A 15,328-nucleotide genomic window follows, 5' to 3' on the forward strand; every position below is an offset into this window, starting at 1 on the left:
GTAGTACAGTTCTGTGACTTAACCAGAAATTAGTGATATATAAAATGTGCATTAGCTGTCACTCTTCATATATGCAACATAATATACTCTTGATTGCTCCATCAGGCTTGTAAACGTATTAAAATCTTGCTTTCTGACTGTCATGTAACTTTTTAGGCCTAATGAGGTATGTTAAGATTTATCTGCATGTTCAGAATCTTCACATAGTCTCCTATGTGAAGATTCTGAACTTTCTTGTCATTATTACTTTAGTCCTACTTTTTAATAATTGTAATTTCCGGAACATCATCTGAAGATACATTATCTAAAAGCTTACAGAAAATTGCAGGATTATATATATTTTTTTCCATTCTTCGTAAATAGGATTAAAAAACAGCAAACAGTATCAGCTTCTGTATTATTACATTAGAAAAATAATTATTTTAATCTGGGGGGATAGATATAATGAACTACATGTATTCTGTATATAGAATCCCAGAATCATAGAGTATCCCAAGTTGGAAGGGATCCACAAGGATCATCAAATCCAACTCCTTTCTCTGCATGGGACCACTCAAAAATCAGACCATGTGTCTGAGAGTGTTGTCTAAATGCTTCTTAACTCTGGCAGGCTCAGTGCTGTGACCACTTCCATGGGGAGCCTGTTCCAGTGCCTGACCATCCACTCAACCTTTTTCCTAACATCCAGCCTGACCCTCCACTGTCCCAGCTCCATGCCATTCCCACAGGTACTGTCACTGTTCACCAGAGAGGAGAGATCAGTGTTTGCCTCTCTGACCCCCTCGTGAGGAAGCTGTAGGTGACCCTAAGGCCTCCCCTCAGTCTCCTCTTCTGTAGGCTGAACAAACCAAGTGACTTCAGCCACTGCTGGTTTGTTGTTCTTCACCATCTTTGTTCCCGTCCTTTGGACACTTTCCAGTAGTTTATGTCCTTACATTGTGGTGCCTGAAACTGCACACAGTGCTTGAGGTGAGGCCATATCAGCAAGGAGTGGGACAGCCTTCTACCAGCTTGCACTGCTGTGCTTGAGGCACTCCAGGATAAGGTTGACCATTTTGGCTGCAAAGACCCACTGTTGACTCATATTCAGCTTGCTGTCAACATGGCAAATATCACGTAATCTCAAGTAAAAGAAGCGAGCACCTGTGATTACCACATTAAATTCTATTCTAATAATAGATGCCAAATACCTCAATAGATTTTCTTGCACAGTTCCTGGGATGCATACACCGCACTTTAGAGACCACTGGTTTAGTTCACCTTTTGAAACTTTTAGACTTACATCTACTGTGTCTACATCTGAAAGTGCATGTTCTACACTCCTAGAAAGTGTCCTTCACCATAAGTGATGCTATTCTGAGCCAGGTCATCAGTGTTACTTAGCTTCATATTCTTATATACCTGACTAAAGTGGCAAAGCTGGGGAGAAAAAACACAGATAGGTTTTGTTCGTTATCCTTAGTCAGATCATTAAAAGAAATCAATTTCTTCTTTAATTACCACATTGAAAGATGTTCTGGGTAGGCTGTGACACATAGGTGACTTGCTCAAAACCGATGTGGTTATAGCAGCAAGCAGATTTTCTCAGGACTCCTAGAGTCTGACAGCTGTTTCTACTGCACCCAGCCCCACCTGAGGCTTCCCCATGCCCTGCCCAGGACCCCATTTCAGCCCCTGGAGCTGCTCCATTTTTCTGGCTATTTAGCCATTCACATGCATGAATATATATTGGTATTACATATGTATATACACCCACATATGCATACATAAATGTGATATATATATGAAAAGGTTGTTAATGAAAGTTTTTTTTTTTTCCTCTCCAAAGGACATTGATGGGAATTTTAGCCGTGCTTTAACTTATACTGAGTTTTCGCCTTGTCATTGTAAACTAGCATTCACACAGTTCTGTTCTTCTGTGTCTGATTTCCTCATATATTTTGTTTCTTTTGTGCATTTTTTTCCTTGTATACTGTGCAAGCTAGATCAGCAACAAACAAACAAACAAACAAAAACATTTATTTTAAATGCAACAATGAAAGGTCCTCTCATTCTGGAAAATTTCACTGAAGGTTGTTTTTTTTTTCAATAGTAGGATTTGTTTACTGTAATACACTCTTAAAATACTACTTAGATCTATTTTGTTTTTAGTTCTACACTAGTTTTTTTATTATTCTGAAATGTGTTGTTGATATACAGCATGAGATATAACAATGACAAATCTACTGTCTGAATAATTAAATTCATACAGTATCCATAAATAATTTCAGAATAGCAATGGCTGTCAGATGTAAACAGAACTTTAAAAAATCAACCAAAGAGTAATAATAATAATAAATCTTGGTTTTTCTTTTTCAAATTAGAATACATAAAACAAAACTATAGAAATATCTCCTTTTACTGTTTTGAAGTAAGGTATAGTCAAGATTACTTTGCAAACAGTGAGGTTCTGTTTTTCACAACCTAGTTAAGTTGAAAAGCTGAAATGTTATTACAAAAACAAACTAACAAACAAACAAAAAACTATTATTTGCCATTTTCACGTATGTACTATTAATTAAGGATTTTTATGGAAGCTTCCAAAGACTAAATTTTCTAAAGGTTAGTGACTAGTGATTTTTTTTTTTTTTAATTTAGAATGACTTTTTTTTTTTTTCCTTGAATCTTAAAACATGGACAAAGTTTGGTCTAGCTACTAGCTGGTAAGACCTTAGTGTATTATGTGGTATGCTAAGATGCTTGTTCTTTTCTGCATTTAATATATAAATTCATTCTCTACATCTATACATACATATGTACACACATGTTTATATTCTTTATAAGAACTGCGATGGAAATATCTGTAAGTTCATTATTTTATCTTTTTTCTAGTTGGTTAACTGCTTTTCACTTTTTCCCATTTAGGTGGTTCTCAGTGATTGGCCTTGCTAATAGCTCTTTGAAAATCCAAATAAAGTCTGTCTATCTGGTTAACGTTATCTTATAATCTGGCAAATTTTCCATGGAAGTCTAATAAGCTGAAATTTCCTCTTTTACACATTGTTCTGAGCTCTTTATTGCACTCAGGCAAATCATCAGTTACATTTTTTTCAATAGACTGCGTATCTTTAATCAGTTTTCCTGTACTGAAGGTGTCCCTTGTTTGTTTTTGCTCTCAGGATGATGTATTGCTGCTTATGTGTTTTAGTGGTGATGTTAGATTTTTTAAATGAAAGTTTCTACATGACTTGTACAACAAATGTAATGTCTGATTAACTGTTTTACTAGGTTCAGTAAAAACTCCAAAAAAGGAGATTTATTTTCTTTAATATTAATTTATCCTTGTTGATTTTTATTTTCAATTGTTGTTCATTGTTTTCTCTAAATTTTATTTTCCCTTAGAGTTTATAGATCTATGCACGTACTTCCATGTGTATAATTATCATTCATGATTTCTCAGTGTGGTCTTAAATTAACTACGTAGGTTTCACATCTCTGGCAGTTAGAAAGCACACATATGCATTGTTAGAGTGAGTTTCAATTTTTTAAAACAACTTTGGAAACAGATAAGGAGATAGATGAGTAAAAACCTCAGGAAGTTAGACATTTAGGAAATCTCTTAAGTGACACCAATGGCTTTGTAATTTAAAAAATACTTCCTTTTTAACAGAAATATTGGGTTTTTTATCTCCTATGGATATATATACACATAACTCCATTAACTGCAATGGTCATCTATTTATTTTAAAGAAATTGAAAATAGATAAGCATTAATTTTCATCTATTGAAAATTTATAGGTCAGAGAAAAAAAATCTTATTCCACCAGAAATATTTTCCCTTCATATCTTTGATCATATTAATTTTCTGATGCTCACTAGCTGTGACAGCAAGCCGGATATCCTACAAATTTTTGTTCAGGTTTCATAACTACATCTTTGTATGTATCATATTTATTTAGCTAAATTAATTGCCATACTGATCATGTTGTTTTCTTACTTCATAATAATCTCAAATACAAAATTCCTGTGCGTATCTGTGCATATGAGTAAAACTCATAATAACTTCTGAAGAGCAGACTGGTATTTTGAAATGGCGAAAGCTGTCACATATTTCTGTCTCTCACCAAGAGCTGCTTCAACGCTCAGAAGACAGTGTAGTCTTATGAGTCTTTTTTATCTGTAACATGTAAAATTAATTAATGATTTTTTTGTGTGTGTTTACAGTTTGTCTGCAATCAGATGTGGTACTGTAAGAAAACGGCAGTTTTCACATATAGTGACTTAGTAAAAGCCTTATTAATTCTAAATGGCAGATCATACATACCAATGTGTAATAATTTGCTTGTAGATGGGTGCAGTAAAAATCCCTTTTTTATGAAAAATATTAAAGGTCAAATTTGATCAGTCTCATATTTGTATTTTACTGAGCTGCTACTGCTGTCACTGAGTCAGTGAAGTAACTGCTTATGTTATGTTTAAAGGCAGTGAGTTCAATATACATCTGTGACCATAAGCTGCTAGTATAAATTTAAAAATGTTTGTTTTTAAAGATGTTAGACATCCATGTCTCTATGCTTATGTATTTCCAAATTCTGTATTAAATATTCAGAAGCACAGTCATAACTAATCTTCAAATGCATGTATTATCTCTATAGGAATGGTAATCTAATTCATGCCTTTAACAGTTCCTGTCACAGTTCCAAAAAATAAAGAGATTTCTAGCTGGTTAATAGTGAACCAAAGCCAGTACAGAAACCTCAGAAGACACAGGAGTAAACTAGGAAAGAACTAATTGGTTTCTCAGTAGTAATAGTGACTCATTTCTTGATATTCACACTAGTATATTTCAATTACTGGAAAATGCAACAGCTCAGATTTTGACTAGTGTTTTGAGGCTAGCTTGTACTGTGATCTTGAAGTAGTAAATAATGAATTTTGACAGACTTTTAAAATCCTTCAAAAATAGGCATCATATATGTCTATATTAAGGAATCTTCTTATGTCAAAAAAAACTACTCATGATGAATCTGAATGCCTGTGAAACTCCCGTTCTGCATTGTATTTTGGAAACAGGTACCCAACCACCCATACAAGTGACTAGCCTATATTAAGGTTGTAAAGTAGGGTTCTCAAACCTCTAAAATGTGACAGATTCAACAAATTAAGGAAAAGGCGTTGTGTTGTTAACTTACTGCTATACATTTTTTAATATGTAATATAACACTCTCAACGCATGCAAAAATGTTACAGAATGTTCAAAGAGCTGAAAGTCTTTCTTTTTGAAAAAGCCTTTTTGCAGCTGCTTGTCTAAAATGTAATACCAAACAGCTACATTGCTATCAAAGTTGTAGTTCCTACCTGTGTTTACATAAAACACCACCACCGCTACAATCTATAGTTTTTAGCATTATTTCTATGCAAATTTTTATTTCCTAATTTTAAGATTTTTTTTTTACATTCTAAATGAATGCAGAATCTTTTTGCTTGTCATGTATTGCTAACTTGTGTTATGATTTATTAGGACAGAAGAACAGCACTTAGGTTGTTCCCTCATTTTCTCTCTCAAAAAAATCATGTTCATAATACCTGTTATACAGATAATCAGTTTTCTTGCAAAACATATAGTGTCCTGTGTCCCATCTTTTAACTGTCACCCATTTCATTTGAAAAAAAGGCAAGTAAAATTAGGATAACCTAAATTCCTCTGTGCCTAACTCCATACAGTCCCTAATGGACAACTATCTACATGAGAGTTAAAAATAAGTGTTATAGACGTTGTTACCATTTTAAATAAAGGAGTAAAATCTGACATATTTTACTTCAAGTATCCCAACAATATTATTTCTAACAAAGGGGGTTGCTAGAGAACATGGTGTAAAAATTCATCAAAATTAGTAATTTTCTCTATTAAGTGATGACAAATACCAGGAAAGTGGGTAACACAATAATTCTTAAGGTGATGTATGTGATTTTCTTTTTTTTTCTTTTTCTACATATTGTTTGATTTTTAACTTCAGCATTTCAACTTGAAAATAAATTGTGACACTTTCTTCTGGAAGAAAATAAAAACAACATAATTGTGTTGGAAATTATTGATGCATGCACTGAAAAAGAAAGTAAAAAATCTGTCATTAGCAATGTTTTCTCACAAATATAAGAATATCAGTTCTATGTTCCCATATTTAGACATGTCTGCAGAATTAGCAGCATTAGCTCCTAGTATATTTATTTATTTGCATTTTACAAAACAGTCTTCAGGAAATCAGTTTCTTACTGTTTCTTACAGTTTGTTTTCCTTTTAATTAACTTTTTTTTCCCCCCATGTTTCTAAAACCTTGTGATTTCAGTCCCTGCTTATTAAACTTGATGGAGGAAATGTGTATGTGTGCTTTACATAATTCAGCTGCCAAACTGCATATAATGTATAATCTAATTTTAAAAGAGTAACTTAATATATTTCTCAGGTCATGTTGCTTCCATTTATCAGTCCTATATTCTCATTTTTGAGAACATTCCCAAATATATATGATACCTATTTGGCATGGGTAAATAAAATGACAGAATTTGGAAATTGTTAATCTGTTTTGCATGTTTACCAGTTGAAAATACAGATAGCTGAACTAAAGTTGACTCAAACTATTCATCTGACATATTCTTTATTTGGTTAGCAGATGGTTAGTAGAATTATCTATTTCAACAGTAGTTACTTTTGCAACTTTCAGCTTCTCTGTAAGCTTTGCTCATGTTAAATAGACTTACTCATGTGAAGAAATGCATAAATCTTCTCAGTCAGTACTTCCAAAATTCAGTGAGAACAGTTTATTTTTTCACCTACTTTGCTTTAGCCTTGCAGTGCTGCAAGAACCGTCACAGAACCATAATGGCAGTTCACAGACAGGCAAATTATCTTGTGAGCAACTGCTCACAAGGTCTTGAAGGTCTTTTCTAACATACATAATTTGATGATTCTCTGATAGGTAAAGGTGGTGCAAATTGTGTGGCAGTACTGAAGAAACAATGTGCTTGTCACATTTGATTGTCTTTTCTAGTAACCTTAATTTTTTCTTCCTCTCTGACGTATTAAAAATTGTATAGTATATGAAGAAAAAATGTCACAGTAATCGATCACCAGCATTGTTTTCCTAAGAATTTAGGAAGTTTTTAATGTCCTAGGTATTGCTTGTGAATTTGTATGGTGAAAAAAATGGTGCATAAATAATTCCCACTGGAGATTCCACATAATCATTCTATGAATGAGCTCTTTTAACAGGGTCATATTTATCAGGAGATTTTCATACAGCGGCAGAAGTTTTCATATAGCTGCATAAGTGTAAGAACTGTATACTAGCAGAAATGCAGTAAAAGCTAGAACCAGAAATGAGCCAAAATGCCTAAGGAGTTTTTTTATTTTTTTTTTTTTATATTTTTTTTATTTTTTTATTTAAGGAGTGGTTAGCTGTGTGCTTCCATTTTGAATTACATTATTTCTGGTGACTAATGGGGAAAAAGGATAAATTAGTCTGGATCCAGGAAAAAACAACTGTGCATTCAACAAAGATCTAAGTATTAAGGAGCCAACAATAAAGGCCTTTCATTGGCTTCAGCAGGCTGAAGTTAGTGCCTAAAATTCTTCAGCAGAAATGTCCCTATTTCTGTCCTTCGAGGTATTTGTGATGTTAGATGCAACCTAAAGTAAATAATGGTATCAGTTGGGTTGTGGGTTTCTTGTTTTGTTTTGTTTTTATGATATACTACTGTAAATAACCATACAGACTTTAATTTGTAACTAAATGTTATTTACAATCCTTAAAAACAGATAGCACTATTTTGTGTAAGAGTTTTATACGTTTCCTTTAAAGTTGCTAGGAAAAATATAGACATAGTCATACACCAATAAATAAACAAACAAAAATATACAGCGATAAGAGTGATCTTGGTGTTCTACTTCATAACTTTTTGTCTTTCAAGAAGGTAATAGCATAAACTTATTAAATTCTTTTTAACTGTTCAATCTAAACTGTTATTTAAAGTAAATAGAGCAATTTATCTTAGTACAGTTTCTCTTTTCACTCCAAGTACATTAGTTTTTTGAAAGAAAAGCTTGGACACAAGCAAAAGTATATTTTATTTTGTTAGAATAACTAAACATGAGTCATTCCATTGTCTCGTATTAGGTGGTTCTATTTTTGCTCAATGGTATTTTAATCCTTTATACCTTGATTAACTTAAATTAGAGCTTGTTTTATGATACTGCTACATGCATTTCATATTTGAATTAAAATGTGAACTTTCTTTTTGCAGTTAAGACTTGTGGATCCAATCTTCAGGGTCCTGGTGGCACTTTCACATCACCCAATTTTCCATTCCAGTATGACAGCAATGCTCAATGTGTGTGGGTCATCACAGCTATCAATACTAATAAGGTAAGTTTAACATTATGGCTTTACTTTAAAAATAAATGCCACAAAATCATAATTAGGCCATGACATTTGTTACTAATATGTTTTGTTTCCACAGTTCAGCTGCTGTATGTGGTACATTGCAGAAATTTCTATGAAATGGCTGATATTAGATGGGTATGGACAGATGTTAAAACATGTTGTTTTTCCTAAGAGTGTTTTACTTTTTGTATGCCAAGTAGTTGCCATCATGTTTTTATATCGTTCTCGAAATGAATTCCCAGAAGAAATTACCTATGGTATGAAACAATATCATGGGTCCACAAATATTGTGTTACAGTTAGTAGAGCTGCACTGTGTGTAAAAGTGCTTGCATTGTATTTGGCATCAGACTGCATGAGAAATCAGTGAAATTCATGAATTCAGTTTTACTTCTTGAAGGACTATATATACAACTATATAAAGTTGTATAACTTATTCCACTGTCTGAACTGTTTATTGAAATCTCACACACTTTATACCTACAGTTTATACCAAAGCACTAGGATTTCTGATAATGCCAGATGAGTCAAATAAAAGCAATAAAGCTAATTTATGATACCAGTTGTCCTTAATTCCAACAAATAGGCACCTGGCAGCAATGACTGTATTTCTAGGTGAATCACTTCATCTTAACTGAGAGTAATGGACTTGTTTAGAAGTAAAACAAAAGAAATTAACTGTATAGTTTAGGAATGTTTTATCAATGTCTGTGTTTGCTGCTATCAGTAGTATGTTCTACCTCTTCATTTCTTTTCTGTGTTGCCATCTGCATCACACCCCAGGAACTGATCACAGAGGCTTTGAAGGCCTCCTCATCCACACTGAATTTATTAATCATGAAGCAGCGAAAACATGATCATGTTTCAAAAGCCATTTGACTACATTGCTAGATTTCTCTGTCTATTCTGTCCTGTGTGGAAGAGTCTGTCTCCAGCCACCTTTGTGTTCCACTTTGGAAGAAGAAAAATGAATATTTAATCAAGTGACTGGAATATTCATAATGGAAAGGGTAGATGTTTTTGGTGGGAGTTTGGTGATATTGAGGGGATTGTTTGTTTTATACTTGTTCTATTTAATCCAGTTTATCCAATTTATAGGTCTTTAAAAATCTGTCAAGAGGTCCTGAAAGATGATGCAGAGAGCAATAGTTGTCTGTCCTCCAGGTGACATTGTATTTGCAGTTTCAGAAATGTTTCCAAAGTTCAAAATAATAAAGCTCCATTTCTCTATCCAAAAGAAGCTTCATGTTTTTATATTTGTTTATTTTTATTAATCAAAACCCTTCGGGAATAAGATTAAATTTATGCATATCTAGAATTTCTGAGAGCAAATTCTGTCAAATTTGGTGGTGTATAGAATTTAATATCATGTTCTTTGAGGAAGTTAAGTGCAGTTCCTACAATTTGAACACGTGATCTAAATGTTTGGTTTTAAAACTATCATTGAGCTATTACATAGAATTAAATGAAGACCCTTTAGGACATATTTTTACTTAAAATATGTTACTTTCTTAAATCCAGCAAGAGCATGCCTACATAAAAAAAAATTATGTGAGAATGACTTTAAACTCACAATTAGTATGTACCATCTGGCAAATCTCAAGTGGCTTCAGAGTTAAGATATTAATGACTTGAAGAGGTTTACGAATTACGCTTTTGGACAGAAACATTTATGTCTTAATAATGCCATCCTTCATCTTCCTCACCAATTCATAACATGATGATGCCATGTTATCTGCAAAACTCCAAAACTTTGTTGCGATCAAAAGTACTTTTCACTGGCGCACTCAAAAGCATTATTCATCAGTATTGTTTTTCTTACACATTTCCACTTTTTGTTTTAAGAAATTTTGGATTTAAAGTTGAGTGCAGGAAAGTAAGAAGTGAACACATTTTGTCTCCAATTGTTATGGAATCCTAGAGTCACTGAATGGTTTGAATTGGAAGGGACCTTTAAAGATCATCTAAGTCCAAGCCTCCTGCCATGGGCAGGGACAATTTTCACCAGATCAGGTTGCCTAAAAGCCTATCCGGCCTGGCCTTGAACACTTCTGGCCTCTGGGCAACCTGTTCCAGTGTTTCACTGCCCTCAAGTGGTGAAGTCAGCATGGTTCACAGAGTCACAGAATAAATGAGGTTAGAAGGGACCTTTGGATGTCATCTTTTCCAACCCCCCTGCTCAAGCAGAGACGTGTAAGAGCTGGTTGTCTAGGACAATGTCCAGATGTGCTTTGAATATCTCCAAGAAGTGAAACTCCACAGCTTCCTTGGGCAACCTTTTCCAGTGCTTATTTCACTTTCATAATGAAAAAGAGATTTCCTCAGTTCAGACAGAACTTCCCGTGTTTGCATTTCAGTTTGTTTACTTTCTTCTTATCCTGTCACTGGACACCACTGAAAATGAGTTTGGCTCCATCTTTGATCCATCCTCCTTTCAGATATTTATATGCATTAAGATCCCACTGAGCCTTCTTCAGGCAAACTAGACCCTTGGATGAATCCCACCTGGCCCTGTCGATCTGTATGTGTTCAAGGAGTGTAGTAGGTTGCTAACCATTTCCTTTGGATTATAATGGCTTTATTCTGCTTCCTGTCTCTGTCTTCCAGCTCAGAAGGATCAGTACCCTGAGAAGGATTAGTCTTACTAATAAAGACTGACACAAAGAACAAATTGAGTTACTCCCCTTTTGCTCATCTGCTGTCTTTCCCCCTCCACTCCCCCCCTCGCCATTCAGTAAAGGATGGAGGTTCTCATTAGCCCTTCTTTTGTTTTTTATGCATTTATAAAAACTTTTTAAATTGTCTTTTACTGCCATAGCCAAGTTAAATTCTATCTGGGCTTGGGCTCTTCTAATTTTGTACCCGCATAACCTCACAACATGCAGTCCTCGAGTTGCTGGCTCCTTCTTCCAAAGGTCATAAAATCTTTTTTCTTCCTGAGTTCCAGAAGAAGCTCTCTGTACAGCTAGGCTGGTCTTTTTTTGCTGTCTTTTTTTTTTTTTTTTTTTGGCACCTAGGGACAGCCTGCTTTTATGCCTTTAAGATTTCTTTATTGAAGAATGTCCAGCCTCCCTTCACTCCTTCTCCCTTCAGAACTGCCTCCCAAGGGACTCTCTCAACCAGTTCCCTAAACAGGCCAAAATCTGCCCTCTGAAAATCTAAAGTAGCAGTTCTGGTAACCACCCTTCTTGCTTCTGCAAGGATTGAGAATGTCATCTCATTACCATCATGCCCAAGACAGCCTCCAACCATCACCCATGAGACCTTCCCTGTTAACAAACAATGGGGCAAGTTAACAAACAAGTGGGGCACCTTCCCTAGTCAGTTCCCTCACCACCTTTGTATTTCCAATTAGTTTAAATTTTCACTAAACTGATCTTCGTCTACTGAGTCTTCCTTTCTCCACACTTTCCCTCTGATCTTAGGGTTCTGTAATTCCTGAATTCAGTGAAACAAGTGCAAAAGGCATCCAGTATATCAGTCTTTTCCATGTCCTTTGTCATCACGTGTCCTGCTACATTAGTGGAGAGCCCTTAGTTTCCTTAATTTTCCTTTTATTGCTAACATACATGTAGAAGCTCTTGTTCCACTCATGTCCCTTGCTAGAGAAAACAAAGAAGGGATGTCTCCTCTCTGAAGCTCTTTAAAGTAAATATATTCTCATTACATGCTTTTAAACAAAACAAAACTTTGTGTCTTTTTTTTTTTCTATTTTTTTTTTTTTTTAAAATCACTATGTCACTATGCCTTTTACTGTCTGGTTAGAAAGAGTATCTTGGCTTTAAAACTCTATGTGAATGTATACAGAAGTGTAGCATTGCTAGCAGCAGACCTATTTGCTATGAGCTGTCCAATATGATTAATTTAAACTGGAGGTCATATGTATGTATGTATGGCAAAATACAGCACAATGGATTATTTTGTTTGGTGTAAAAATCTATTCTACATATTTAATTATTATTGCTTTTTAAAATTGTCAAATATTAAAATGAGATAAACTGTCTTGACAACATATAAGGAACAATGCACTGCATGCCACAATGTGGTCAAATGATTATAAGAAAAGGTACATAAAATATGACAAGAGCATCAAACAGAATATTTTTAAAATATTTTTCTCAAATGTTTATATCAGTCTATGTGTATCTGCCTATCTACATGTATGTATGTTTTACTTAAATGTTTATGAGTTTTGTCATTAAGTCTTGATAAGTATTGCAGTCTTTCCTTAATTTTGAATATATGTAGTTGTCAGTCTATCCAAAAATATATAGCTCATGTAGGGAATGTAATGTCAAATGGAGACCTCCTTTCATTATCACTCTCAAAAAATTGATCTAAAATGCTAAAGGTGGGGTTACAGAGATTTGCCTGAAAGAACATTCAAGAAAAATGTGCCTCTCTGTGGTACATTAAATACAGAACAGAATTTAAAATTTGTTGCTTTGGCTTGAACTGTAATTCTCATATTGTTAATCTCTTGAGTCCATAGGAAATATACTGCACAGAAATTAGAATAAGGTTCTCTCAGTTTGGATTCAACCTCATTACATCTCTCACATCTAGTTAGGGAAATGATACTTGGGTATCTCATGGGATGTTGTACAAACTCATCAGGTAGTTTCATCAGTCATTTTGAATTGTTAACAACAGACATGGAGAAGGCTGAAGTACTCAACAACTTATTTGACTCAGTCTTCACTACCAGTCAGGCTTACCAAGTCTTTCATTTCCCTGAACCTGTAGACAGAGGCTGGGGGAGTGAAGTCCCACCCAGTGTAAGCAAAGAGCAGGTTCAAGACCACCTGATGAATCTAAACAAGTACAAATCTATGAGGCCTGATGAGAGTTATTTTTCTTACCAAGAAATAGCTGCGCATATTGCTTATAATTTTCTGTAGTATCACATTTCATTTAGTCTATCTCGGGTATGACCTGTATGCACAGAAATCAGGTTACAGACTGAATTTTACAGTTACTTGCATCTTGCTCCAGTGCTGTCTTTTTCTCAGGTCTTGTTAGGCCTTGTTCTTCATGTGACTAGGAACAAAGTTTTGTTTTATTCATGGACTAACAGCCTTTGTTAAAGGGAAATTGCAGTTTGCAACCTCTGAAGAGAGAAGCATAGATCAGACTTTAAAGCTTTATATGTGAAAACTATATGTAGAAGAATCTAATGATATGAAGACAGTGTCTTTAACATTTCATTCAGTAAATACCTACAGGACCTCATCTTACCAAAGAAAACACTAGGTGGATTGAGCTCATGCAAAGGCTTTTTTTTTTTTTTTTTTTTTTTTCCCTGAACTTAGAGAATAGAATCATGGAAAAAGTTTCATTTTGTTAGGAGCACTGCAAGATTTTCTGTATTGTGCTGTCTGGTGACACAGCCTTAGTTCCTATGCTTCTTTGGTTCTGTAAATCGAAGTATCAACTCTTGCCTCTAGTGACACAAATTCACAGCTATGAATTGTTATCACAGCTTAAGCATGCTAAAACCAACTTTGGCCAAGAGAAAACCAAATAATTCTGAGATGCTTCTTGTCAGGTCAGTACAAATCCTGAAGGCTTTTACTAGTAATGGAAAAAATCATACTTGCTAGTCTGCAATAAAACTTAGTTCATACTGTTTAGCTTAAATAACATGTGGGATGAGATAGTGTCAGTTTTGATTCTTGATTTTGTTCTTCAAAAGGATGAGATTTTTATGAGATGCTCAGTCTAGATTTAATAACAGGCTAAAACTTCAGTGAGATCAGAACTAGGGCTAAAGTTAACCAGACTTCAAATCTTACAAATTATACTTGTTGATTTTTTTGTAATCCAGTGATAGAAATGCTGTGGAAAGCGTCAGTGCTAGAATGACAGCCTTTCTGACAGATCTCAGACATATTCACACCACATAAAATTCACCACAAAGAAGCAGAAAAATAAGCAAAAGAGATTCTTTAAAAACAGATCAAGCTGTTTTCCAAAATTTTTAAGGAGAAATTAATCAAACAATATCACTGTTAAATTTGATGGACTAGAAAAATAGGTCCTTCTCTTAATTTTACTTGACAAGAATTTATATAAAGAAATTGACATGATCATATCCTATGTTGCTGTTCATTTGTCACAATCATATTTTATATTTTATATTCAGTGTACTTAGTGTGTAAAAGTATTCTTACTATCTGAATAAATAGGTAAATGTATCCTGAATGTTTCAACAGTTTGCCACTGTTCACCTTTTATCTATTGCATATCAAAATTTTGAAATCAATAATGATTTGCTTCTGAGAGTTAGGAGTTAGTTGTTCGTTTTTTGTTTCTCTTATATACAGATATATATATATATATGTATATTTGCTTGGTCTTTCTCTGGCTGTCAAATATTTTATATTCCATTCTTTTCCTTCTCCTTCCTTATGTCACGATGTTGCTGTTTCCCTCCTGTAAAAACTTCATCTTTGCATTTCTGTTTGTGTGCTTTTTAGTCAAAGCCAAAATATGCGAAATAAACTTAGCAAAAAAGCTGAATGTTTACATTTAATTTACCACAGCTGTGTTATCTCATTAGCTATTGTCAATGGAACATTTCCTAAGCTTGTCATCAAGCTTAAAACTAGTTGCCATGCATATTTATTCATGTTGACAGTATAAATCTCAGACAGGCTGGGTAGTTTACCATGAAATCAAACACTCATTTCATGATGTCTGTTTTAGTCAGACCTGTTCGAACAAACAACACGAATGCTCTTTTTAAAATCAAATATCTCAAACTTGGCTTTTCCTAAGCCTGTTGTCAAGATATACTGCAGTTAAATGATCAGAAAATATGATAATATTTAAGCTCACTCTTAACTATATATTTTAACCATAATCCCGTTTTTCTTCCATGTTATTTGTGGATAAAGAAAATCTGCT

General features: G+C 34.1%; 1 protein-coding gene across 4 annotated transcripts in view; it reads left to right on the plus strand.

Annotated features, from left to right (window-relative positions):
- Positions 1-15,328, plus strand: part of CSMD3 (CUB and Sushi multiple domains 3) — a 641,367-nt gene that overhangs the window by 282,100 nt on the left and 343,939 nt on the right. For all 4 annotated transcript variants that reach the window (XM_005009295.6, XM_038175100.2, XM_038175101.2 and 1 more), the window contains one exon: positions 8,281-8,402. In XM_005009295.6, coding sequence (XP_005009352.3) covers positions 8,281-8,402 — 122 coding nt within the window. The remainder of the gene's footprint in view (positions 1-8,280; positions 8,403-15,328) is intronic.

This window comes from Anas platyrhynchos, chromosome 2, assembly GCF_047663525.1.
Source record: "Anas platyrhynchos isolate ZD024472 breed Pekin duck chromosome 2, IASCAAS_PekinDuck_T2T, whole genome shotgun sequence".
Taxonomy (NCBI): Eukaryota; Metazoa; Chordata; class Aves; order Anseriformes; family Anatidae; genus Anas; species Anas platyrhynchos.